The sequence below is a fragment of the Lynx canadensis genome, chromosome B1 (assembly GCF_007474595.2).
Source record: "Lynx canadensis isolate LIC74 chromosome B1, mLynCan4.pri.v2, whole genome shotgun sequence".
NCBI lineage: Eukaryota > Metazoa > Chordata > Mammalia > Carnivora > Felidae > Lynx > Lynx canadensis.
In genome coordinates this window covers 74,673,991-74,701,606 of record NC_044306.2, presented here as the reverse complement: position 1 = coordinate 74,701,606, position 27,616 = coordinate 74,673,991, and the positions used below count along the sequence as shown (strand labels likewise).

Sequence of the window (27,616 nt, the reverse complement as noted above, 5' to 3'; positions counted from 1 at the left end):
GAAAGATTCCTGTTACCATCATCACTGAGGAGATTATATAGATATAAAAAGGTAACAAACCTACAGACTCTACGGAAGAGCTGACCTTTGGGTAGCTCCGGCTCAACCGGGATTCGGTTTTAAGGGCTGCGACAGTTCACCCAAATGCTGTCTTGTGCTCCAGGGAGAAACAAGCACGGGGGCAGAGGGTGGACTGGCGCGCGCGCGCGCGTGTCTGTGTGTGTGTGCGCGCGCGCGTGGAGTGTGTGCGTGCAGGAGAGTGCGTGTGCGCAGAGGGTGCCGGGGAGGTTGCGGCAGAGGCTGCTTTGTGGAAAGCACTTGCGGGCTCAGAAGCGGCTTGGCACCTCCCCTTGCTGGTTACTCCAGGACACCCGACACTTCTTTACACTCCGTACTTGTCGGTTTCTCGCCGCCCCTACTTCCCTCGGGGGCTTTCGGGTGCGGGGAGCAGCGTGCGGGGTGGCGGCTTCCAGGCCCCCAGGGCCCCGCGTAGGTGAAGGTGAGCACCGCAGCGCCGACGGTGGCGCTCGGAGGGTGGGAGGAGGGAAGGGGCCGAGCAGGAAAGGGCGTGTTGCGCTTTGCGGCTGGCGCTGGGAGCAGCCCGGACTGCGGCATTGTTACCTGAGGCAGCGCCTGAGCCCCGCCCCGCGCCGCCCTGCCCCCTCGCGGTCCCGGGCCGCCCCGGCTGCAGAGACCCGGGAAGAAGCGTTGGTGCTGGAGACAGCGGCGGGGAGCGAGGAGCGCGCGCGCGGAGAACCGGCCGCCGGTGAGTGGGAGCCGGACGGCTGAGGCAGGGGTGACCGCTGCTCGGGGGCATCGGGTCCCAGACACTTCCCGATTCTGTAGGGCCAAGGTGGAGGATCAGCCAGGACCCGGGGCTGCGGCGCCAAGTCTCGGCTGCCTTCGAGCCTCAGTGGGAAGGCTGGGGAGGTTTGCGCTCCCTCCACACCCACCCGAGTGACTTTGGTGCTTGCGCTAGAGGACAGCGATCGGCCTCTTTGAGGATAAGACGGGCTGGCCTGGACCCGCGTCTAGAGAACGAGCTAGGTCACGGGCCGCCTCCGGGTTGGACCTGGCTAATTTAGTTTTAGCTGCTAAGACTTTTGGATAAACTGTGCCCCCCGCTTGATCCCCGCCCGGTCCTAGAGCGCGCAACCGGCCAGCGGGGAGCCACGACTTGGCCCTCCGGACAGTGGGTGCGGGGTGGCGAGGACCGCGTCCGGGTGATGCGGACTGAGGACAAGACGGCTCTTGCACTTGCACACTTGTCCTGGCCGTGCGAAGTTCAGGTTACAAATTGCGCCCTGAGCTTTGAAGTTTGGGGAGGAAGCGGGTGGGCTGGTGAGTCAGCTCCAGCCGCTGCGATGCCCCTAGCTCGAGGACCGCGGGCTCTCGGTTTAATCCTCTGACCAAACACCAGGAGTCTCTCCTCTACATTTTTTCCGTCGTCTCTTCCCGGCTCCCATCTGGTGATTTGCAGTGCGGCCGCCAGGGCTTTCTACCCTGCGCCCGGGATCCGGACCCCGGACGTGGGGGAGGTGTCACCGCAAAGGTTCGAGGACTGGGTGGAGCTCGCGTTTGCGAACCAGGAGACCCCCCCCCCCGACCCCCGCCGCCGGCTTTGCTTCAAACACTGAGACACCTCCCCTAGTTAGCCTCCCCACCCCTCCCGGCTTTCTGGAGCTTTGTGCAGCTGCTGGGTGGAGGGGCGGGTACCCTGGGATCGGCGCGGGGCCGGGGGGCGGACCCTAAAGCCCGGGCCCTCCAGGCGAGGGGGCGGGGCCGAGAGACCCCCCCCCCCCACCTCCCCCTTGCACGCCCCGGCCAGCCGGCCTCTGGGGCCGCGGGAGCGGCGAGCTGGTGCGGCGGCCCCTCCAGTCGCTTCTGCCCGAAGACCGGCGAACGCTCGGCGCTCCCGGGAGGAGGGTCCAGCCCTTCCCCGGCGTCGGCCCTTTCGGCCCCGCTGGTTCCCACACGCCCGGCACTTGCGTCTCCCTGGAGCGCGCCCTCGCCCCGCCGCAGAGGTCGCCGGCGAGCTTGCGCGGCCGTGTGGCAGTCTATCTCCGCGGCGCACCGGCGCCCGCTCCCCCACCGCCGCCCGCTCCCCCACCGCCGCTCCTGCAGCGGTCCAGATAAAGACGCCGCCCGGGGCTCGTGCGCGGCCGCGGGACCTCCCTCCCGCGTCCCTCCTGCGGCCGCTGGCGCCTCAACGCGCTCCCCAGGGATTCGGCGGACGCGGCGCCCCCGAGCCTTCTGTGCGGCCGAGCCGGGGCCGTTTTGGTGAGTGGCTGGGGCGGGACGCAGGACTCGGGGCTGGGGGCGGAAGGACTCGGTGGACCGCTCGGCGGTGCAGAGACCTGGAAAGCTACTGTGTGTCTAGACCTCGCGAAAGAAATCGTGCCGCCGGTGTCCCCCACGCCGAATTTCTTCAGGACCCGGCAGTGTTCAAACATCTGTTTGCACAGAAATTGCCCTACTGTTCGGCCGTCTGTGACCCCCCTCTACTGACCCATAGTTGTCTTCCTGGAATGAGTGGCGAGCGCTTCCTCCCCTCCCTCTCTCATGAGCATCTTTGGCGCTCGTTTGCTTTTTTTCTTGGTTTTGGGACGTTGAGAGAAATTGAAAAAGCACATTCGAACAACAAGCGTTCTTTCTCTGCTCTCCGGGTGTTGCGCTCAGGGGCATCTGTGAAGTGTTTATGTTGTGCTGCAGATTAAACACGCTGACTGCAAACAGTCTTGGGTTCTTTCACTGCAGGCTGGAGTGCCGAGGTGAAGGGTTGGATGTTGCCAGCTCTGATTTGACTGCGTGGTTGACATTCTGTGTTTAATAATCAAGAAAGGTTTTGAGAGATAGGTGGTCGGGGAGGAGCCTTTCCCAATGAATTAGTGGAGTGAGAGCAAAAATTCCGTATTTTAGAATCGCTCGTACTCTCCCTACTCTTTCTTCTTCCCCAGATTAAATAGGGCTGAGTGTTCGTCTTCTCTCCAAACCTGGCCTACTCTGCCCCGTTTGTCATCAGAAGGGTGTGGGCCAGCCCTTCCTGCTCCCACCTCATCTGTGACACAAATCAGGAATGAAGGGGAAAGGTTTCCTGGAGGGTTTTCCTTGGCTGGTTTACTTTTGATTATTGTTGACCTAGAGGGTGAGTGAGGTGCTGAGCAATAGGGCCCCACTAACCCTCTTTGAGGAAAACCCTGAGCTCTGAACTGACTTTCAGGAACATGTTTTCCTCCTAAATATGCTGTGAAATGAAATGTACATTTTCTCTCTTCTTCCCTCCCACTCACTCCCTTTAAGAGAACACCAAGAGCAAAGCAATGCTTGCTGTTGGGCCAGAGGGCTTTGTTGAAGACCCTTATGAACATTCACATTCTAAGACGTTTTGCTTTCTGAGCAGCTAAAGACATGGTCCCAGAATCCCCCTATTGAAAATTCACATGGTTAAAAGATGCTCCACGGAGCTACCGCCTCCCTTGAGGGTCCATCACTCAGGCACACCCCTGATGGGTCATGATTAGCACTCAGGGGACTTGAAGAGTTATCTTCAGAGCCTTACAGTGACAGCCCTACATTTTACTCAGGGCTGGGCATTTGTCAGCCTTAGCAGCTGCCCTCCCTGCTGCTGAGGTCCCCAACCTGTAGGTGACATGTTAAATACAAACCTGTCTCTATCTGCCCTGGAGAGATCGATGGGACACTTGACACTTTCCAGACAGAGCCAAGGCTAATTCCATTGTCCCTGTTGGCAATTGGCAGCTGTGAGAAACAGCAGTGGGTTTAAGGCTCCCGCAATACCTGTGTTCTAGCATATTTGGAGAGCATGTGTTTGCATCTTTACTCTGGACAGTACCCTAGTAAATCAAATGTTCTTTGTGTATCCTCTGTTTTACTGCCTGATGAGACTGTGGAAAGGGTTAGAATGTCTGTCTGTACTCTTTTTCCAATGTCTCTTTGACATTGGAAATCCCAGCCAAAGGGAAGGCCCTATCAAAGCCCTATTGAAGCCAGTAGTAAAAGCATTAGCATCTAAGCTAATCATTGCTGGAGAATTTATTCATTAGAAGCTGTTGGGGGCCTAGGATCCTTATTTGTTACCCTGGGAAAAAATTAGCCAGACAGCATACCAGCAACAGTGTTGTAAATTTTATTTTGTTCCTTTAACTTTTGAAAATAACATTCTTTCTCAAGATGGGGCAGTGGTTAGAATTATGCCAATGCATGACTAACACCTGTCACTTTTTACTTTGATAAGCTTTTATCTGGTACTTCTGTGCAATGCGCAAGACTCAGAAAGACTTGCATCCTTCAGAGCTTTAGTGTTAGCAAGCAGTGCTGGTGCAGGACCAAGTGTATGGTCTTTCTTACTCTTAGTATCTCTGTATTTGCTGTGTGAGGTTTAACGGTATATCTGTATATATACTTACGCAGCACTGAGTGAGTTATTGCTTTCTAGGATGGAGACTTTTTAAGGTGATCACCTATTCTTGAGTAATCTATAATCGAGTCAGCATATCTGCAGTTGGAGGTGAATTGGAGGATTAGCAGCTCTTCAATACATGAGATATTTTATGTACAGAAGTATTTGAAAATATGTAAGGATAAACTGCCAAGATTACCTGTACAGTCTTGAAAACAGAAGAGTTCAAATATAACTATAAACTGTAATTGACAATGAGTCATTTGCTTAAGGGGTGCCAACTATGAAAACAGCCTAGTTATGCCCCTAATGATAATTATGAAAACTCCTTTTAAAAGCCAGTTGCATCTCAAGTGAGCTGTAAGTTGGCTTGGGTAAATAATTTCAGTTTTACTTTCTAAAAAATTATCTAGTGATGATGGCTACACAACGCTTTGAAAGTGCTTAATGTCACTGATGTACACTTATAAATGGTTAAAACGGCATTTAAAAAATCCAATTAGTAGCTGGCGGTGCCATCTTTTACCCATACACAGTTTTAAAAAGTTAAGTATTCAAATGTTTTATAAAAACATTTGTTCTTGTAATTTAGAGATGATATATACTCACTGAGTATTGAAAAAGGACAAACCCAGTAACTTAGAAAGCAAAGAATGGGACTACTAAAGGTATTTTTCTAGCAGCCAGAAGTAACTTAGCATTTTATCTATTAAACCCAATACATATTTTGAAGAAAATGTGTGAAAGTGAAGAGAAATCATATGGACATATGATACTGGTTATTGTTAATACTAGCTAACTATGGTACCCAGGCATCTTGGTACATGTAGTAGCTCATTTATTCTTATGCAAACCGATGAAACAGTATATCTTTATATTATAGACGAGGATACTGAGATGTAGATCAAATAACCTTGGGTTGCTCAAACAAATAGCAGAACTGAGATCTGAGGGGGAAAAATCTATTCTGAACTCTCCACTCTTATTCCCAAGGCAATGCTGCCTCTTGTACATGGTTCTGTGTAAAGTATCTGAAATATTTGAATTAGTGCTATCAGACAGATCACTCCTACGTAATCCAGTGTTGTTTGACCAATGTGTGTCTGTAAGTGTGAGCTCTGACAATGATGTTGTAAAAGGATAATTACACTCAGAAGGCCAGTCTAAAAAAGCCTTTCCCTGTGGCCCTTTATGACCTGGAGGAAACGGTCCTTTTTACATGCCCACATAGTTGGGGTGCTCACTTCATAAGGGTCCCTACATCCTCAGTGAACCAGTCCTCATCTCTGAAGAAATGTAGTTGTTTTGACCTCTGTTTTCATATCAGGTCCATAACAACTCAATACCAAAAACAAACATTTAAAGGTCAATAAAAACACAAGCTACTAAAATTAGTCAGTGACTGTGGATAAGGGGTCGACATGGCAGGTATGATACGGACAGCATATCCTCGTGTGTATATGTCTTCTTTGCTAATAATGTCACAGAAGAAGCAGAAGAGGTTGGCAAGAAGTTCTGATTGTTTCCTAAGAGTGGCTTAATTAGAATCTGAAATGAGAACATTGGAAGCAATGGGAGAGGTCATGTAATGGATCCCAACCTCCTAATTTTACAAATGACAAAACTGAAGTCTAGTGAGGCGAAGTGATTTGTCTAAAATGTAAGCAGTGCTGCTTGATTAGAGCCACAACCTTTAATCTTTACATTTAGTGTTTTTTTCCTCTATTTGTGGGGAAGCCCCATCACCAAGTGGAGCAGGGACTTGGTGGCCCCTGACTCCGGGGGAATGAGTTTGGTCACTATTTTATCATCTCCAGATGCCCTGCCTATTACATGCAAGGCAGAGTATGCCCTTTGACCAAGTGATTGGTAGGGGACATGTCCATACTGGTGAAAGGCAGGATCATACACTAATACCTAATGCTTCAGCCATTTGGGTAATTTCCCTAGGGGTTGGGTATCCATTGCCCAAAGAAAATGAGCCAGTTAGTGAACAAGTAGTTTATTCATAAAGTGACCAGTACTTGCTGAACCTATAGTGAGCAGGTTCCCAATAAATATGTATGTCTTTGATTGATGAGCGGAAGGTTTCCAAGTTGATTTGTTGCTTCTGCTTTGGCAGCATTTCCAGGAGGTAAAATTTGTTTGGTTCACATTTAGAAAAGTATTAGTCTCTTTTAATGCTCTTTTGGATGATTGTAATACCCAGCCACTCGACGAGGACTGGCACTAGGCTCTGGAGGGAAGAGCTGGTATTCACAGGTTTTCCTGTACTGATTTAAAGTTGTTTTATCTTTGTAGGTTTGGAAGATGACACACAACACAGTTGCCTTTTTCTCTGGCAGCAGACTAGCGGGTGAAAAAGTATGACACAAGTTTGATGTTTGTGTCTGCTTCCCCAAGGTCAAGAAATTATCTCCTTAGAAGGCAACAGTACTATGCATGTTATGAATTGTGTCTCCTTGGTCAGCGATAAAGAAAATGGGAATGTCGCCTCGGCAGCTGGATTCATGATCGGGCAAACCCCCCCACCCCCACCACCTCCACCCCCTCCACCTCCACCATGTCCATACTCAGGGGAGGGTTTTCTGCCCTCTCCCCCTCCTCCACCCCCTCCTCCACTCCCCGGGGTGCCTCCAGTCCCACCTCCCCCTCCAGGACTACCCCCGGCTTCTCACGTGAACGGCTACAGCCACCTGGGTAAGAAAAAGCGGATGAGAAACTTTTTTTGGAAAACCATTCCGGAGGAGCAAGTTCGTGGCAAAACCAACATCTGGACTTTGGCGGCCAGGCAGCAGCATCACTACCAGATCGATACAAAGACCATCGAGGAGCTCTTTGGGCAGCAAGAAGACACCACCAAACCTTCCCTTTCTAGGAGAGGAGGAACTTTAAACTCATCCTTCAGAGACCCTAAGGAAGAGGTAAGAACGGATCCGGGAGGGATGATCCTCCGCATGCTGCATTGTTTTGTGTTTGGAACGCTGTGTACATTTCAGAACTTGCTGAATCACTCGCAAATACAATAATGCAAGCGAATGTGCTCTGGAAATGTAGAAAGGGCTTTATGCGATGAGCTTGAGCTGACTAGCAAAAAAGTGTAAGAAGCATGCATGCCACATCCTCCCAGACATCCCGGTGGAGTATGACCTCACGCTGAGAACATGCTATCTGGGGCCATCGTCCTTTGGCCTCTCAGCACTGCCCTGTCTCCAACACATCTGCTGTGGTTTCCCCTGGTGGGGCAGTTCTGCTCAAGTCCATATTAGTAGTCTCTGTCGGAACAAAAACCGGAGTTCCCGAACTCAGTTAACTAAGATTAACAGGAACTTTCTGAGACAAAATGCCTTTTGTTAAATACACCGTTAACTACTCTACATCCTTAAGATTTTACCCCTATTGCAATAAAAACTATGCCTCTAGTTTTCCTTCCCTAAGTGTTGTGAGTTAGTCTTGAATTAAACTATGGCTCTGAATTCAACTATGGCCACTGTGGAATAGAAATTTCCAGAAAGCTCAGTGCATAAAGCTAGTTTTTAGATGGATTTTCTAGGAAGCATATTTCCAGTGAACAATAAATGTCTTATACTGAGAATAAAGCTAACAGGTTATAAGAAGTTCACCAAAAGCATGGCTTCAGAACTATTGATTACCATACATATACATTATAGAAACTGAATTAAAAATTGCATTTGAAAGTATTGTTTAGAAACAAAGTAAATTGAGAAACCTCCTCCACTTGCTAGCAGGAGTCATGAGGAAACCAGAGATTGAAAGGAAAGAATGTTGCCCACCGAAAAGAAAAAGGGGGGGGGAGGGGCAACAAATGTATTATTTCTATTTGTTTTATTTATTTATTTATTTATTTATTTATTTATTTATTTATTTATTTAATGTTTGTCTACTTTTGAGAGAGACAGAGTGTGAGAAGGGGAGGGACAGAGAAGGAGGGAGACACGGATTCGGAAGCAGGCTCCAGACCTAGGACCTGAGCTGTCAGCACAAAGCCCGATGTGGGGTTTGAATCCATAAGCCAGCCATGAGATCATGACCCGAGCCGAAGTCGGACGCTTAACTGACTGAGCCCCCCAGGTGCCCCCAAATGTATGATTTTTAAAATCTGTTCTACAGGAACAGAAGAAATAGGTCAAAGATGGAGTGGATCAGGTAAGAGAGTAGGCAGGGCTCTGGGATGGAGTCACATCTCTCTGCATGATTGAATTCCTGAGTTGACAGTCTTGACCTCTTTTCTCTGTGTGTCTCAGGAGCGTATGAATTTCTTCTCTCCACGAATTCACTTGGGGGTCCTTGAACTTGGTGGTATGGTCCTCTGTTGAAATAGCCAAGAGTCGATTAATTATAAAATGTGGAAATGCTGGGATTGGAATTAAGTGTGTAAAGTAAATTTGACAGGAAGTCTTCAGGACTGTCCCTAGCGCCCTCCCCTGCTGAGCATAGACTTTCCCTGCTTCTTCCCTTTATGTGAAGCCCTTTTATTTCTTAGCGTATCCTTTCAGTATTGGAAAGAGCAAGAAGTCACTTCCTTAGTACCCTGGCCTTTGCCCCAGCTTCCAGCAGAGACTTCTTATTGTACAGTGGGGCATTTCTCACCATTGTTTCCTAGTTCTCTTTACTGAATGCCAGTGACTGTGAAGGAGGGAGCGGGTGGGCACATGTGGAAGTGGAGCACATGTCTCAGGATACCACCTCTAACAGACGGAAGGGGGTCTAGCTCACCAGGTTCCTGGGAAGGCACCTCCCAGGTTGGAATGGGTGACATCCTTTATAAATTGGAGACCTTTATTTTGCCAAATGATGGTTTGAGGGGCTTCAAGGAACTTGCAGCTTTATGTCTGCAAACTCAAGAGGGGTTAAGAACCACTTAGGGAGGGAAACAGCAGGGAGTATGGCATCTTTTCTGAACTACAGCAGGAGCAGAAATGTCAATCTCTAGGCCGCATCTAAAATTCAGGAATAAAAAGTCTTTCCCCTCATCCCCCTCCACCCCCTCACCCTAGATACATTTTTACTTTTTTTTTTTTTTTTGCTTTCACTTAGAAAGTAACTAAAATTAAATAATAATGATTATTGTTAAAATTATTTTTAATTGTGATAAAATACATATTACATTTACCATCTTAACCATTTAAAAAATTTTTTTAGTGTTTTATTTATTTTTGAGAGAGAGAGAGAGTACAAGCAGGGGAGGGGCAGAGAGAAAGGCAGACACAGAATCCGAAGCAGGCTCCAGGCTCTGAGCTGTCAGCACAGAGCCCGACGCGGGTCTTGAACCCATGAACCGTGAGATGATGACCTGAGCTGAAGTCGGATGCTTAACCGACTGAGCCACCCAGGCGCCCCCATCTTAACCGTTTTTAAATGGAATCATGTGGTATTTGTCTTTTGGTAACAGTTTACTTTGCATAATGTCCTTAAGGCTTCTCCATGTTCCAGTATATGTCAGAATTTTAAGGCTGAATGATATTCCATTGTACGTAGATACCACGTTTTGTTTATCTGGTCATCCATCGATGGCTATTTGGGTTGCTCCACCTTTTGGCTCTTGTGAATGTGCTGCTATGAACACGGGTGTGCAAGTATTTTTACTTTTAATACTTGTAGGTCCTAAGCTGAGAGTCGCTAGAAAGAAAAATTAAATCACCATGACTGTGTAGTCATAAGATAATATAACTCTCCAACTCTTTAGTACTCAGATAGGATAAGTAGTTAGGTAGAAGGATTTAAGTGTATTAGGTAATACTGTCATATAACAGAGGGTTATCCAGAATTATTTTCAATTTTTCATGCTATCTCCAACATGGCTAGAAGTATATATACTTTTTAAAATTTTCAGTAAAAGACTACAGTACATGCTATTTTCTTCCCCCATTAGATTTTCTTCTAAAGAAATTACAACTCAGCAGAGTTATAGTTTCTACAAGGCCCGATAATAAGTCTTCCGATTTACTTGGTAGTAAGTGGAGCCCAGGGTTAAACGTAATAGTTGTCACCACCTGTCTGTGTGGAATGGACAATACCCTGAACAGCAGGCTTGGCAGAGGGACCCATCCTGAGCCTGGAAACATGGCATCCCAACCCGCCACTACACAGGCCATAATTCTGGAGGTTCAGACATGCCAGAGATCAGATAATGTCCCCTTGAAATATGTGAAATAACCTCCTACAGAAATGGCCTGCCATTATGTGGTTGACTGCTACTTCAAAGGGCGCATAAAGCATTACAAATAAGTTCCATTATACTCCAAAGAAAGAAGTTGCTAGAAGATAAGGAAGAGCTGGGTTCAGGAATGGCTGAATTTAGGAAGAACAACACTCAAAATAGTAAATGAAAACATTTAGTACGTGGAGGAGGAGGTTATGAAATATTGCTATCCTTGTATCTCTGTTACCTATAAATTAACTTCAGGAAGCTACAAATGTTAGGGTAATAATTAAACTATAATAAAGTAATTAGAAATAACAAAAATATATTACTGGAGATAATAATAACAAGAGTCAGCTCAAGCTCCACCTTCTTTTTGGAGTTCACTGACCTCTTCCCTGAGGTGTTCCCTGTCCATCTGTTACTGTGGCTCCCCAGCCCCCTCAGAGTCTCACTCACACTGGTTAGTTGGGTCTGTACCTGCCTCCCTCTAGAATATGAAATGCTCTTAAGGGAAGGGACCGTCTTGGCCAAGTGGTATCTTCCAAAGGAAATTAAAGGTAACTGAGCTGGCAGAACTGAACCAAGGATCCAAAGGGAGTCTTTGTCCATATGATACATCAGAATTGGGACTGACAAAGAAAACACAAGATGAATGAGGCCCGAGGATGTAATACAGTGACTACAGTTGATAACATTGTGTTGTATAACTGAAATTTGCTAAGAGAGTGGAACTTAAATGCCTTTCTCCAAAGAAGAGAAAAAAGAGATAAATATGGGAGGTGATAGATGGGGGAGTCCTTCTACCATGTTTACATATATCATTATAAGCATGATGCACACTTTAAATATCTTACAATTTTATTTGTCAAGTATACGTCAATAAAGTGAAATAAAAAAAAGAAAAGAAGATACAAATGTTGGAACACAATATGATGTCTGTAGTAATATTTACATTAAAAAATTTTTTTAATGTTTATTTTTAAGAGAGAGAGAGGGAGGCAGGGAGGGACAGAGAAAGAGGGAGACACAGAATCCAAAGCATGCTTCAGGCTCTGAGCTGTCAGCACAGAGCCCTATGCGGGGCTTGAACTCATGAACCTTGAGATCATGACTTGAGCTGAAGTCAGACGCTTAACCTGACCGATTCACCCAGGTGCCCCTGAATTAATCTTTACAATTAACAGTAATTAATAATACTATGTAAGAAATAAATGAAATCACTCACTAGAAAAAGAGAAAGAGGAAGAGAGGATGGAAGGAAGATTGCTTTTTCTAAGTTTCTGAGAAGAAATATCTTATTCTCTCACACTCATTCAGGTTATCAGTTATTTCTCAATTTTTGTTATGATCCCAGTAAGTTCTAGAATTCTGGGACATGCTCAATCCAGAACTACAGAACTAGATGAGTATTTGAAATACATTTGAAAGAAGAAAAAAAAAAAAAAACTTAGGTTTTTATATTTTTCCCCAAACCTGGGCTGGAAAAGTACACATAAAAAACCTCAGAAACCAAAAGCTACATCTGTAGAGGATACAGGAAGATTTTTAAAATTTTGCTTTTCAGAATTTGACATGGCATTGAAATAAACACCATTTAGTGGTACTTAAAGTAGTCAAGGAAGCCCTCTTGGACATATTGAAACAAAAGTGGCTTAAAAATTTCTTCTTCCACCTTGAAGATATTATGTTAAGTGAAATAAACCATTCACAAAAGGACAAATGCTGTATGATTCTACTTAATGTAAAGTACCCAGAATGGTCCAATTTATAGAGACAGCAAGTAGAAAGGTGATTGCCAGAGGCTGAAGGAAGGAGGAAATGGGGAGTTACGATTTAATGGGTACAGAGTTGCAATTTTGCAAGATGGGAAGAGTTCTGTGGATGTGGTGGTGATGGGTGCACAACAGTGTGAAGGCAGTTGATGATACTGACCGTTTAAAAATGGTTAAGATGGGGGCCTCCAGGCTGGTTCATTCAGTAGAGCCTGCAACTCTTAATCTCGGGGTTGTGAGTTTGAGTCCCATGTTGGGTATAGAGATTACTTGAAAAGAAAAATGGTTAAGATGGTAAATGTTACGTGTATTTTACCACAACTAAAAACGAAAAGCTATTTCTTCTCTTTAAAGAACAGGGGAGGCAGATTTTGTAGTAGTTGGTAGTAGATAAAAGTGCAAGAATTGTAGAGGGGTGGGGGGCGCCTTGATTAAGCATCCTGACACTTGATTTGGCCTCAGGTCATGATCTCACGGTTCGTAAGTTCGAGCCCCATGTTGGGCTCTGCGCGGACAGCACTGAGCCTGCTTGGGATTCTCTTTGTCTCCCTCCGTCTTTGCCCCTCCCCTGTGCATGGGATCTCTCTCTCTCTCTCTCTCTCTCTCTCTCTCTCTCTCTCTCTCTCTCTCCCCCTCTAAATAAACAAAACAAGAATTGTGGGAGGAGGTAGGAGCACTTATCTGGAGGTTTGCACGAGAGGAGCGGTACAGCCAATCACACCCTTTACTGAGTGCTGCATGCAGTCTCAGTGCCTCAGGGTGGCGGAGCCCCCCGGGCCACCCTGGCAGTCTGTGGGGAGCCTGTTCCCCTAGCAGGGCCACCTCACATCCTGGTGGGAAGTCCTCGGGGTGGCACGAGGTGAGCCCCTTGTTCACCAGGGCTGGCTTAACTCTTGAGTGCGCCTTTCATGGGAAAGCCCCTGAGCTCTACAGTACACTGGCTGCACCTGCTAAGACAGGCCCTGACTTCTGTCCGGGTCCTGCCTCCGTGTCCTGCAGTGTTCAGAAAAGTAGATTACCTTCAACTGGAACTGGTAGGCAGGGAGGGAATCCTTGTTCCTGAGGCTGTCTGTCTCAGCCTGTGCAGCCAGCAAGTCCACTGCTCTGGATGCTTCCAAAACACCACCCAGTCCCACACGCATGGGGTTCCTGAATTGCCCAGCTCTGAGGTGGCAAACCTTTGGGAAGTAAGATAAGCTAATTTACAGGTGAAATGATAACCTGCTTTAAAGCACTTTAAAGCACTTTAACAGACACTTTTATAACACTCCTTTAGAAGGATCGGATATGATAACCTGTGAGAGAGAGCCAGATTGTGCACTAGGCAAATCTGAGGATGCCAGGAGAGAATGGGACTGTCCCTGGAAGGCAGCCAGTTGTCTCATTTTCCTGTTGTGTTCCCTGGAAGGTGCTCTGTGATGGCCAGCCCAGGTTTTTCTTAGGACTGTTGCTGAATTGTCTTAAATTAGCGACCAGTTTCAGAAGGTTTGCTTCAAGCGGTGGAGACAGTCGCTGCCCCAGGCTGTGGCTGCTCTGTGTCAAGTATGACAGCAGCTCCTGGAGGCTGTGTCAGCTGTGAGAACACGATTTCTCTCCATCATCCCCCACAGACAGCTCTGGAGTCTCCAGGGAACCTGGCCAGGCCCTGTGGATGGCTTTCTGTAGATCTGCCCCCATTCCTGGAGGAACATCCCAATGTGGATACCCGCCCGAGGCTGTGGGGGAACATTGCCACTTCTCTAATATTCCTGTATCCTCAGCAGTGTTAAAACTCACAGGAACTAGAGAGAAAAGGAACCAGAGAGACCCAGGCTAGCATTTCAGTTCTTGTGTTGCTTTGGGGAAAGTATAAAAAATGACATCTCTGAGGCTCGGTTTCCTTATTTGTCAGATAGGAACAATAAGAGTAATTTCTCTGTCACTTCCAGCAGCAGTAGCTGTGAATCCGTCAAGGGCACAGAACATCAGAGGGTTAAGGGTGGAGATTGGAGTTGGGAGCAAGAAGTGTGTGCTGAGGAAGTTCTTTGGAAATGTCTGTCACTGTGTCAGTATACGTGTTCTTACTTGGGGCTTTTTAATTTATGAATTATAATAAGACATAGTTTTCTGTCTTACTGAATTTAGATTCCTCTGTCTGGTGTGGGCTTTCCTCATTAAAGGGTGTTAAGTTTGACAGGTTTTATTCTCTCCCTCTCTTCCCCCCTCTTCTTCCCTACCTTCACACTGAACTTGAACTGTAGTCCTTGGGTAGTAGTCCAATAAGGAGCCTGTCCTGATTGCTTGGGAGTTTATTTTATGGCTGGCAGGTGATTGCGTGAACATAAAGTAAACCCCTAGGATAGTAAATAATGTGATTGTTTAAGATTAGTCTTCAAAAGGAGGCAGCCATACTCTTGTAAAAATTTAACCTTATAGCCAGGAAGTGCCATTAAATTGGGTTAACAGTTCTTGCTGCTGCTTATAAACTTAGAAGCAGGCCCAGAGACCAGGAATTTAATCTGAAACCTGATTCTCTTTTGTTCACAATGAATCACATACATTTGGAAAGGAAGAGAATTATAACAACATTCCTGTTTTAGCTAGTCTCCCTTTACCAAAAACCAGATGAAAAAAATTGCAGCAGTTTTAAGGCTATCTTGCCTCCACGCCTCTTGTATATTTGCTGCCAGAGAAAGAAAAACTTCTGTTTATAATAACAACATCCACCCCACTGTCCAAAAAGGGTTCTAATTTCTAGTCTGATAAAACCCTGCCCAATTACTGATTTTGGACAGCTAAAACCTATTGCAGCCAAAATCTGGGTTTTGACAGTACATTAGAATAGCACCGCATTTCATTAACTCAAAGGCGCCATACACTGTAAGATACCTCCTGATTTCAGAGATGTTAACATGCATCTTAGACTTGGTGAAAGACAGCACAAGAATTTTCCTTGATAAATTTTGAGTAAATAAAATTTAGAAGACTTTCTTACCTCCTCCTGAAAGGGCTATTGGACATATATATTCTTTTTCAATGAAAAGAAATTTTTCTTTTTGAAAAAAATTAATTTTATTACATTTCTGAAAATAACAGTATTGGTCCTTCTATATCCCTAAATCAGGGTTGGGACTCTGCAATATCTTCAGTTATTTTTTTACTTTCTTAGTTTAAATTTCATATGATCTTGCTATGCTAAGACACCTGTTTTTCAAATTTGGGCTTTTATTATTTTTTTTCTCTTTCTTTTTTCTTTCTTTCTTTTTTTTTAAATATAATTTATTGTCAAGTTAGCTAACATACAATGTATACAGTGTGCTCTTGTCAAATTTGGGCTTTTAAATGCAGGCTGTTAGTTATTCTAAGAGGAAATTGCTAAATTAAACAAATTTTAATATACATTATTCATTAAAAGTCATGTAAGAGGGGCACCTGGGTGGTTTAGTCGATTGAGCATCTGAATTCAGCTCAGATCATGATATCACTGCTTGTGGGTTCGAGCCCCGTGTTGGGCTCTGGGCTGACAGCTCGGAGCCTGGAGCCTGCTTCATATTCTGTATCTCCCTTTCTCCCCATCTCTCTCTCTCTCTCTCTCTCTCTCTCTCTCTCTCTCTCTCTCTCTCTCTCAAAAATAAGTAAACATTTTAAAACTTTAAAAAAAGTTATATAAGATTAAAATAGATATGTACAGGGTGCCTGGGGTGGCTCAGTTTGTTGGGCGACCGACTTCAGCTCAGGTCATGATCTCATGGTCTTTGGGTTGGAGCCCCATGTCAGGCTCTGTGCTGACAGCTCAGAGCCTGGAGCCTGCTTCAGATTCTGTGTCTCCCTCTCTCTCTTCTCCCCACCTTGTGTTCTATCAAAAATAAATAAACATTAAAAAAATTAAAAATAAAATAGGTATGTATAGTTATTATAGTCAAGGAAATATATCATTGCAGAAAATTTGGAGAGATGATAATATTTTAATGTTTGCAAAACTGCATTAGGTATATCGATTAATCACCAGGTTTACATATTGGAAGTTATTCTCTTATAAATTAGTGTTGTATTTTGATAGGTTTTAATTCTCTCCTTTCCTCCAACTCTTTTTATTTGTACTTTACTAGTCTTACGTGTGTCTATTTTTTTCCAGATTACTATCTTGGATGCAAAACGGAGCATGAACATTGGGATATTTCTTAAGCAATTTAAGAAGTAAGGTTTTTGCACATATTTGCAACTTTAGTCTCATCCACACTGTCAGCATCAGTCTGGGTGTGGCTGAGCTGAAATTCAGCTTCTAATAAAAGCAAAAGTCATTCCTCATACTTGTATATCCTTGTTAGATACATGGTGTGATGAGTACCCGAGTGTCTGTCATTCTCTGCTGTTTTCTTGCATGAAAACAGAACCTAGTGGCTTGAAGTACAGGGAGAGTTGCCTAGGGGTGTCTGTTCAAGCCTGTCATGTCAGGGAATTTATAAATTCATCTGTAGTGTTGCCCCTCGAGTGGAAGTTGGACTGGTGAGTCAACAGTGGTTAAATGCCAGTGTTCTAAAGTGGAAAGGAAAGGCTCGCCAGGTTTCCATGTGACCAAAGGGGATTGCTTTTCTTCACCCAGAGAAGACCCCCAGTGGTTGCTGCCTTTCTGGGATGCCCAAGGATGGGCTTCTGGGTGAAGAGCGTGTCAACATCCCTGCTTTCCCTGGCAGTGGGGCTCTTGTGATCACTGACGCAGCATGTCCCTCAGACTGGGAAGAAGGCGGGATGGCAGGAGGGTGGAGGTGATTTGTTTTAATTTCCACTGGCTTGTGTTTCTTTGGCACTTCAGCAAATGTGAAATGGAATCTGATTAATTGTCTTTTCAAGGTCTCCTCAGTCCATCGTAGAAGATATTCATCAAGGAAAGAGTGAACATTATGGATCAGAGACGCTGCGAGAATTTCTTAAGCTTTTGCCAGAGTCAGAGGAGGTAAGGAATTTGGCACATGAATTTTAGATGTTAGGAGTGATGATAAAACCTTAACATTTTTCAGAGTGTCAAAACTCACATGGGAAGGGGACTCTGCTACTCAGAGCCAGAGTTTTCTCACCTAAAAGTAAAAAGTCACCTAAGAGAGGGAGTGTAAGTTGTGGAGTTAGGGAATCTAGGTTTATTTTTTTATTTTTTTTTTTTATTTTTTTTTTTCAACGTTTATTTATTTTTGGGACAGAGAGAGACAGAGCATGAACGGGGGAGGGGCAGAGAGAGAGGGAGACACAGAATCGGAAACAGGCTCCAGGCTCCGAGCCATCAGCCCAGAGCCCGACGCGGGGCTCGAACTCCCGGACCGCGAGATCGTGACCTGGCTGAAGTCGGACGCTTAACCGACTGCGCCACCCAGGCGCCCCGGGAATCTAGGTTTAAACTGGAGCTGTACCCTTGCAAGTTTCCTAACTGCAGTGAACTCAGTTTCCACACCTATGCAGAGAGGATGATGGTGCTTGCCTCGCTGGATTGTCAGGATGCTGAAAGCCTAGCTATGCGCTGGATGTGGTACTCGGCACGTGGGACCTGAATATGAACTATGGTTTCCTTTTCCATCTTCCAGTGATGGTTTTTGCCTAGGCTGTACCCAGGTTATTTTATAAATGCATACACTTTTTAAACAAAAAAGTAAAACAAAACCGCTTTGGGATGGATATGCTCTAAAATTTTGGAGAGGTAGGTAAACTGTTAATAAATGTCTAATTGACTAAAAGGTGAAAATTGCTGTGATAGCAATATGGTACTACCATATAAAGTTATTGATCTTTTTTTTGGACTGAATTAACTGAACTGTTGAATGGTTAGGAGCTTGATAGAAAAAAACAGTTTATAACATTGTCATGTCGCCGATTATTTTTGAAGAAGGGGACCCTGAAAAACTTCAGTAAGAAATCACATGAATACATGTGCTTGTAAACATTTGAATAATACAGAATCTTAAAGTAAAAAGTGTAAGTGATCCTTTCTACACATACCACTGCTTCCTCCTCCCGCATCCCTCTCTTCTTCCCAGACATAATTTATGGAATTCGACTTTAGTGCCATTGATAACAAGAGAAGTATATATCTGTGCTTTTTCTTTTATATCGATCAGTGATAAACTCACAATGCCAGCTTGAGGGTCTTACGAGGTAACTGGATATTCTAGGTGTATTTGGTAACCTGAACCTCTCTTTCTATGTCAGGTTTTCTGTTTGTAAATTAAGTGTAATTTATCTAAGCTAAGATTAATTTTTTTTAAATTTTTTTTAATCTTTATTATTTATTTTTGAGAGAGAGAGAGAGAGAGAAAGAGAGGGAATGAGCAGGGGAGGGGGCAGAGAGAGAGGGAGACATAGAATCCGAAGCAGGCTCCAGGCTCTGAGCTGGTAGCACAGAGCCCCATGCGGGGCTCGAACCCACAAACTGTGAGATCATGACCTGAGCCGAAGTCGGACACTTAACCGACTGAGCCACCCAGGTGCCCCTAAGCTAAGATTAATTAACAGCATTTATTAATGTTAGTGGAGGGTCTTAAAGTCCTGAAGGGAAGGTACATTAAATCATAATTTACCCTGGATCTTATCTGCTAAACAGTCCTTAGTCTTTTTCTTTTTCTTTTTTTTTTAATGTAAAGAATGAGAGTCCCAAAAACCTTTAATGAGGATGGATAGGATTTAATTAATTTGAATTTTAAAAGGATTGCGTTGGTCTCAAAATCTTACTCCTGCTTGGGCTTTTTTCATGCCTCCTCCTTAGGGCTGTTCTGGTTCCCACTCCTAACTGACCTCATCGTTTATTTAAGTGAGGATCAGATTTGATAGTACATGTGAATATGCTCTAAAAAGCTCTGAGTTTCCAACTAAATGGAGGTTAGGCATGGGGGAGACTGCCAGCTTTGTGCCATGAAGAGCTGGCAGATTAAGTACAGTTTTCTTAATGTCTTCATTTCTAATTTTAAATTCAGAGGTGATTAGAGAATGCAAAGGCTGTGGAAGACTCTGGGATTTTTCAGAGGAGCAGCGTAGCTGTCAAACCTCTCGTGTTTAAAAGAACCCTGCTTTTTGAGTTGTGTGTGGGATATAATTCAAATGTGTGGTGGGGGGGATGTTAAGGGCAAGATGACTAAAACCCACCCAGGCGCTGCCCTGAGTCCTGAGGCTTTCACTCACCCCCAGACAATTAGCTGACCCCGGAGACAGTGTCCTGCTGGGATGAAACACCGCCCTGGGATCCCGACAGGCGTCCCAGCCACTGAGCCAGGCTGCAGCTGCTTCTCCCTCCTCTGCAGGGTCATCCTCAGTCTGAATATCCGACAAGCTTGGTCACACTCCTTCTTGTTTACATTACTGACTCTTGGCTTCAGTTCACCACACCCTCCACACTCAACTGGGAGCTTCCTTCAGCAGGAACACCCTGACAGTCCCCCGGGGCATCTTGGCGCCCCTCCCTAACCCACTCTGGGGCTCTGCACTGGCCTGGCCAGGGGAGTCTTGGGGAAAGCTGAAGCCACCTCATGACCAGTGCCCCCTGCAAGGCCTTGTTGTGAGTGCTGCATGGCCTCTGGCACCACCCGGACCAGGGCCGACCCCAGAGTCTTGGTGGAGGGTGGAGGATGGGGATGAGGCCAAGAGGGAGTCAGTGCCAAATGAGAGAGGTTTAGGAATGTGGCAGAAATATGTTAATAAATGCACAAGTGTCTGCGTAACTGCATGTTGCTAAGTCTGTGGTGTAACGTTCTGTGCTCGTTTTTTGCACAAGAAGGGACTAAACATTTATTGAGTGTCCCCATGTTCCAGGCACTGGGCAGGGCAAAATCCAGTCGAGCGAGATAATGTGCTCAAGTGCGTACGTAGCCCAGTGCCTCGCACATAGAAAGTCACTAAACCATAGCTGGGATTATTTAGTGTGTCTCTTTCATTTAATTCTCCTGGCAACATTGTAAGATACTCCTCATTTTACAGAGGGGAAACTGAGGCTCACACAAGTTAGCCAGAGCCCGTCTAGTGGCACATAGTTGATAAGCCGTTGAGGAAGGTGGATTTGCGCGCGATTTGAGCCCACAACAGTTCCTTCTGCTGCGCTCCACTGCCTCCCTTTGAGGAAGGAAGGGCAAAGGTTCTCAAGACCCCGCCTTGCACCGCACTGGCTTCCCAGCCTTTTCATCGCCCCTACTTTCACAGAGGACCAGCGTGAGTGTCACTTCAATGATACCGTAATCTTATCAGCATGTTGAAAATACGAGCGGAAACAGCCCTTTTCTGTCCCGCATTCTCAGCTGACAAGCCAGCAGAAGGTTAATTTGTTTTCAGGATCTCTCTGCCCTTCACCACAAATCTTTTATCTGGCGTTGTTTGTTCATCTCGCCTTAAACTCGTAGTTGAAACTTGCAGAGGAAGAGGGTAGACCCAGAAATAAAAGCAGTGGGAGTGGGTTCTTTGTCCTGAAAAGTATTCCTGTGCCCAGAGAGGGGACAGGGAAGAGGCTTGTGTAGGAGCAGGGAGGACGGTGGAAGGGAGCCCTGACCCAGCCTGCAAGCCCTTCCCTGTGTCAGGGCTGGTGCCCCATCCCTGCATCACTGTCAAGGAAAAAGGGCGGGAAGGTGGTAGAGATTTTCTGTTCTCTCTGGCATCAGGTTGGTTGCGTCCTTTGACATTTTCATCACTTCATCCCTACCTTCTTTGCTGACTCTGCCCCTGGGAGGGGAATGAATGACAGGGGGGAAGCCCCAAGGTCTTCTGTTGGGTGAGTTTGTTGGTGGGAAATGTTGCTATTTCAAGGCCATGTGAGTGGAATTAGATGGGATGAAGGAGGTCTGCCCTTTGGAATGTGTGAGTCTTAAGGAGCATGCTGTTTGCTATTAGGACAGAAACCGGGCACAGCCAGGTCATAATGAGAGTCACTTGGCTCAGCCAACAAAATTATGCCTAACAATGTTTGATAAATGCTGTTTGACGATGACGAGAATGCACAATAATTATAGGGTTTGTTCACCTCTCTTTTACCTCCCTACCACTGCGAAGGTACGATAATCCCTCTTAATGAACATGAGGCTCATTTTGAAATGGACCTAAGAACTGTATACATGGCACTTAAATTCAGGACTATCTTTCCATCACCATTCTCTTGAAATCCGTAAACATTTTTTTAGCTCTTTATACAAGTGAAGGAGATTAATCATTGTTCAGTTAGAGTTGAGCACATGTTTAATAGAAATATCTACCAAGTTGATTTAGCATGACCTATTCCTATGTTTTAGACAGAAAATTGTGCTGTTTTCAGAAGCTTTGCACATGCTGCGTAGATGGTCTTACAAAAGGTACAACCTCAATCTGCCCCTGCCCATATATAGTGAACCGCCAAACTCTAGTTCACAAGGGATCAGGATTCATCCTGTGGCTTTCTCAGTTCAGCCCGGCACTGGTTTGGGTTTAGCTAAACCAGAGATTCCGTCTGCCCTTAAACTGACTATGGCTAAAAATGGTAAATTCACTTTGGGGCCCTAAAGGTAGGGGAAAGAATGCAGTTTGATAAATGGCTATTTTCTGCCCGTTGGGGAAAAAAAACCAAAAACCAAAAAAATCGCAGTCTTAACCACCAGTGAGTCTGCACTATTACGTTTTGAATTTTCAGGTAGTTGATGTAGCTACTTCAGCTTGTGGATCTTTGCAGATTTTCCCTCCCCTGTGTTTTGGAATTGTCGTTTCCTATTTTCCAAGAGACAGAGACATCATGTTATTTTTATGGGACCCCCCATAACCCAGGGGATGGAAGAGAGTAGTAAGCTTTATAAAGAGTCCTGAAAGATGGTAGGTGTTTATTGGCAACAGTTAGCTGCAGAGATAGGCCGTCTACTTAAAAGTAGCCCCAAGGTTCTACTTACCGTAAAGTATTTTTGTTGGAAGATGCTATACTACTACAGGGGACGTAAAAGAGTTTCTTCCACTGGGTGGGTCCCGTTTTCTATGTGAGGAAGGCATTGACTTGCTCTGATGCAGTTTGAGAACTCTCTCTTTGCTTCCATCCCCACCTGCTAGCTGTTTGGCTATGTTCCCATGTCAGAACTCTTTTGTTTTTCTTTGCTATGGTTGAAGGAATAACTTTTAGTTGAGTTTAATGTTTTACAAGAGTAATGCATGTTCATTGTAGATGTGAGAAAATAAAAATGAGCAGCAGAAGAAAACAATAGTCGCCTTAATCCTATCACCCGTGTAAGTGGCCCTTTTTAGTCTTTTGCCTGTGTATAAGGTGTGTACATGGAAGGTAGGGGGGGGCATAGTGGACGCTTTTTAAAAAATTTATAGAAATGGGATCTGACTGTATATATTGTTTTATTACTTGATTTTTTTCATAGGGGGAAGTCTTGACCTTGACCTCAGCTGCTTAAGCCATTTTCCTTTTTACCTTCCTTCTGGAGGGCCAGCGTGTAGTGGCCTCAGCACACAGTATCCCCTTCCTATAAAGTTATTCTTGTGGAGAGGGACTTGGGCCACAGCAAGGTCGGTTAGCACTTACCCAGTCAGAATATTTTATATCCAGAATACCCAAAATATTAAGATTTTTTCATTAAGAACTTAGAGGACCATGTTATAATGATAACCCAGTCTTTTCTGTCTTCTCCCAGTGATCTCCCTTCCAGATTATAACTTTACAGAAAATTTTCATCCTTAGATCTGACCCTTTAGTAACCTCCCTGAGGATTCCTGTGGCTCCGGTTCTGTGGTTTGATTGGGATTGTTTATACCCACAAACGTGACACAACTCTTCTCTTTCTGATTTGTTTGGTTTATCTTCTTTCAAAAAACAACACAGTAGATGTGGTGATTTCCTTTTCTGTCTTTTCTTGGGCCTACATTTTTGATTTGAATTGAGCACTGAAGTCTCATTTTCTTAAAGGAATTTTAAGATGAAATTTAAAATAATGTTACCTTTTAATCGTAAGTTATTTTTTTGTCTGCCTTCTTTTCCATTTGTCTTTTAGATAAAGAAATTAAAAACATTTAGTGGAGATGTGTCCAAGCTGTCGCTGGCAGATTCCTTTCTGCACTACTTGATTCAGGTGCCAAAGTAAGGATAATCCATCACTCTTCTTTTCAGAGTAAGGTTTTAAAATTAATGACATAAGATTCTACAGTTTTACTTTTTATTTTTCAGCTATTCACTTCGGATTGAAGCCATGGTGCTAAAGAAGGAATTTTTACCTTCTTGTTCTTCTCTATACACAGACATAACAATTCTAAGAACTGCTACAAAAGGTAAGTGAATACGTGATGCTTCGTGTAATTTGTTTTTATTAATTTTGGTAGCAGTTTATTTTATTTTAATACTTATTCTTTTCTTACTCGTTTTTGAGAGACCGAGGAGGACAGAGTGCAAGTGGGGGAGGGGCAGAGATAGAGGGAGACAGAATCGAAGCAGGCTCCAGGCTCTGAGCTGCCAGCACAGAGTCCAATGCGGGGCTCGAACTCACGAACCGTGAGATCATGACCTGAGCTGAAGTCGGATGCTTAACCGATTGAGCCACCCAGGCACCCCAAATATTTATTCTTTTTAGTAAGCATTCTTCTCTTAATTTTTCCAAATTCATTTACTTTTTTAATTCCAGTGTGCTTAATGTACAGTATTATCTTAGTTTCAGGTGTGCAATGTAGTGTTCAACAATTCTATTCATCACTCGGTGTTCATCATGACAAGTGCACTCCGTAATCCCTATCACCTCTTCCTCCCATCCCCCCACCTACCTCCCCTCTGGTAAACACCAGTTTGTTCTCTATAATTAAGTCTGTTTTCTTGTTTGTCTCTTTTTCTCTGTTTTTGTTTCTTCCATTCCACATATGAGTGAAATCATGTGGTATTTGTCTTTCTCTGACTTATTTCACTTAGCATTATATCCTCTAGATCCATGCATATTGTTGCCAATGACAAGATTTCATTGTTTTTTATAGTTGATTAATGTTCCGTTGTATATATATATATATATATATATATATATATATATGTATGTATACACTATGTTTTCTTTATCCATTCATCAGTCAGTGGACACTTGGGTTGCTTGCATATTTTGGCTATCGTAAATAATGCTGCTGTAAACATAGGGGTGCATGTATCCCTTTGAATTAGTGTTTTCATATATTTGGGGTAAATACCCAGTAGTGGAATTACCAGATCATATAGTAATTCTATTTTTGAGTTTTTGAGGAACCTTGTACTGTTTCCCACAGTGGCTGCACCAGCTTGGTATTAGCTTTTTTTTTTTTTTTTTTTTTTTAATAATTCTTTAAATTTTTTTTTTTTTAATGTTTATTTCTTTTTGGGAGACAGAGTGCAAGCGGGGTGGGGCGGAGGGGGGAGGCAGAGAGAGAGGGAGTCACAGAATCTGAAGCAGGCCCCAGGCTCTGAGCTGTCAGCACAGAGACTGACACAGGGCTTGAACCCATGAAGTGCAGGATCGTGACCTGAGTGCAAGTCGGACGCTTAACCGACTGACCCACCCAGGAGCCCCGGTATAAGCTTATTTTTAAAAACTATTCAATTGCTGGGGCGCCTGGGTGGCTCAGTCGGTTAAGCGTCCGACTTCAGCTCAGGTCACGATCTCGCGGTCCGTGAGTTCGAGCCCCGCGTGGGGCTCTGGGCTGATGGCTCAGAGCCTGGAGCCTGCTTCCGATTCTGTGTCTCCCTCTCTCTGTGACCCTCCCCCGTTCATGCTCTGTCTCTCTCTGTCTCAAAAATAAATAAAACGGTAAAAAATAAATAAATAAAAATTAAAAAAAAATAAATAAAAACTATTCAATTGAAATTAGAAGTGCAAGCGCCTAGATCTGCTACACCCTAAAAAGGGAAATGAGATATTACCTGGGATGACAATTAAGGTTTATTTCCATTTACTTTCCTCCCTAAGTGATTAATTGATTAATTAGTCAATTAATTAGCCAATTAATCCATCAGTGAGCATATTATCCTCCTGTAGAAGAAGGTTTCTTTCATCCCAAGCTTCAGAGTAAGCCTTGCTGCTTGCAGCTTGCTCTTGTTCCTCTCCCAGGTCAGCTCTCTGTGACTATGCAGTGTGTAGTGTCTGCATGTGGGTGCTGGCTCCTGCTCAAAGCCTGGGCGCCTAGGCCAGCTGCATTTTTCCTCCCACCCTCTGGCCCCCGGTGTCCAGGACCTGCTTTGCCGGAAGCATACCTCCTGGCCTCCTGACTCCTCCTGGGCATCTCCAGCAGGACTCTTCTGCAGGTTCCTGATAGTCCTGCCCCGTTTCCTCTCCCACCTGCTTCCCCTCAAGACTCTAACACCTGGTGGGCTATTTACATTTGAGAGCAGCCAATGGGTTATGTCTGTTTCTTTGATAGCTTGCTTACGAAGCTTGGATAGACTCCTGAGAGTTGCTCTGCTGTCTCACTCCACAGTGATGAGGTTTGGCCTTCTGGCATTTCTGGCGCTGAGCAGGCAGGCCTCGCATGTGTGTGGGCACTCCTCATCTCCAAGGCGGAATCCCTGATGCTCCCTACCCCTCACATTTTCCAGGGTTTTCAGGGCCAGCCTGATTTCCTCTTGGTTGTTTTCTAGATTTCTAGTTATCAGTTAAGAGTAGAACTGTTGATTCCTATTTGATTTTCCTGTTTAGTTGCTCTGGTCTGTGTTGAGATAAAATGTTTCTCTTCAGTCCATCGTATTCATTTTAGAGAGGAGACTAAGAATTAAGGACGATTTTTCTTCTTTCAGTAGAGAGGCCTTTTAGAATTTTTTCCTGGAGGCGCCTGGGGTAGCTCAGTCAGTTAAGCATCCAACTCGGTTCAGGTCATGATCTTTGCCGTTCGTGGGTTTGAGCCCTGCTTTGGACTCTGTGCTGACAGATCAGAGCCTGGAGCACATATCATACTCTGTATTTCCCTCTCTCTTTGCCCTTCCCCCACTTGCACTCTGCCTCTCTCTCTCTCTCTCCTTCAAAAATAAATAAACATTAAAAAAATTTTTTTTTAATTTTTTCCTGTACACCAAGGCTATCGCAGCAATGTTGGAAGAGTTGTTCTTCCTCTTCAAATCGAGTTGGAGGAATAGTTTTCATAATGAGCAAGGCAAATTTGTGGGCACGGTGGAAACGTTTCTTATCTGGTTAACCTTGAAATACTGGCCTTCTTAGATAACATAATACAGGCAATGGTCCAAATGTAAGTTTTTGTAAGTAATACCACACTTATTGGAGAATATGAACTTAAAAAAATCATAGGTGACATTTTATTTTCTATATATTGTGTAATTTTAATAAGCTTTTTTTTAGCTTCTTAAATACATTAACAATTTTTAATACTGTTTATTTGCACAGATGTGTGTACAAAAGCCTCTGTGTTTGTTAAAGAACTAATTTAAATGGGCACTTGAGTGACTCAGTCGGTTAAGTGTCTGACTTTGGCCCAGGTCATGATCTCATGGTTCAAGGGTTCGAGCCCTACACTGGGCTCTGTGCTGACACCTTGAAGCCCATTTCAGATTCTCTGCCCCCTCTCTCTTTGCCCCTCCCCTGCTCACTTTCCCCTATCTCTCTCTCTCTCTCTAAAATGAACATTAAAAAAATAAATAAAAATAAAGAGCTAATTTAAAAATATATTACAGTGAGAAGCTCCTTTTTAACCTTTAAGCCAATCCAAATGAAATGTATAGTTTTGAATAAAATAAACAGATTCTCTGGGTGCTTGGCCCCTGAGGGTTAGTGCTTTGCAAGTTATTTACATGCCATCCCAACCTGTTTATTTTTTATCTCCTTGTAGCTCCTCGACTAAGCAGAATGTTGCTCTCTGTTTGCAGGTTCTATAAATGTAGTCTCAAAGGCTAATGGATATAAAGGGAAAAAATAAACAATTGCCGAGAAAAAGGTTATTCCTGTAACAGTATGCTGCTTTTCATAAGGCCTTTGCATTTTCCACTACTTGAAACTTTTCATTATGGAAGTATTTTGTGAAACTTAACTATCATACCTATTCGATTCCCAGGTAAACACTAGGACTGTGGATTACCGGTAGCAAATGGTGCGTTAGATCTACCACAGCATGTGCTGCTTTATTTGTTTCCTCCAGTTTTTGCATGCAGTGTAGGGTCAGAGTTTGCTTCAGACTCTCCTGAACTTGGATGTGGTCGCTGTCGTGTGCATTTAAGCTGAAGGGACTGTGGTGTGTTCTTTTTTGACAGAGCTGATGCTGTGTGAGGAGCTACATTCAATATTACACTTGGTGCTGCAGGCGGGGAACATCATGAATGCAGTAAGTAAAATTCAAAAGCGTTAAAATGTTGCG

General features: G+C 44.5%; 1 protein-coding gene across 2 annotated transcripts in view; it reads left to right on the top strand.

Moving 5' to 3' along the window:
- Window positions 1-703: 703 nt before the first annotated feature.
- Window positions 704-27,616, top strand: part of FHDC1 (FH2 domain containing 1) — a 42,342-nt gene continuing 15,429 nt past the window's right edge. The window contains exons 1-7 of one of the 2 annotated variants that reach the window (XM_030312899.1): window positions 704-766; window positions 6,722-7,344; window positions 16,473-16,534; window positions 17,189-17,291; window positions 23,308-23,393; window positions 23,481-23,581; window positions 27,513-27,583. In XM_030312899.1, coding sequence (XP_030168759.1) covers window positions 6,859-7,344; window positions 16,473-16,534; window positions 17,189-17,291; window positions 23,308-23,393; window positions 23,481-23,581; window positions 27,513-27,583 — 909 coding nt within the window. In that variant the 5' untranslated portion in view covers window positions 704-766; window positions 6,722-6,858. Of the gene's footprint in view, window positions 767-2,176; window positions 2,281-6,721; window positions 7,345-16,472; window positions 16,535-17,188; window positions 17,292-23,307; window positions 23,394-23,480; window positions 23,582-27,512; window positions 27,584-27,616 lie in introns of those variants that run through there. The other variant, XM_030312898.1, reaches the window with a different exon arrangement.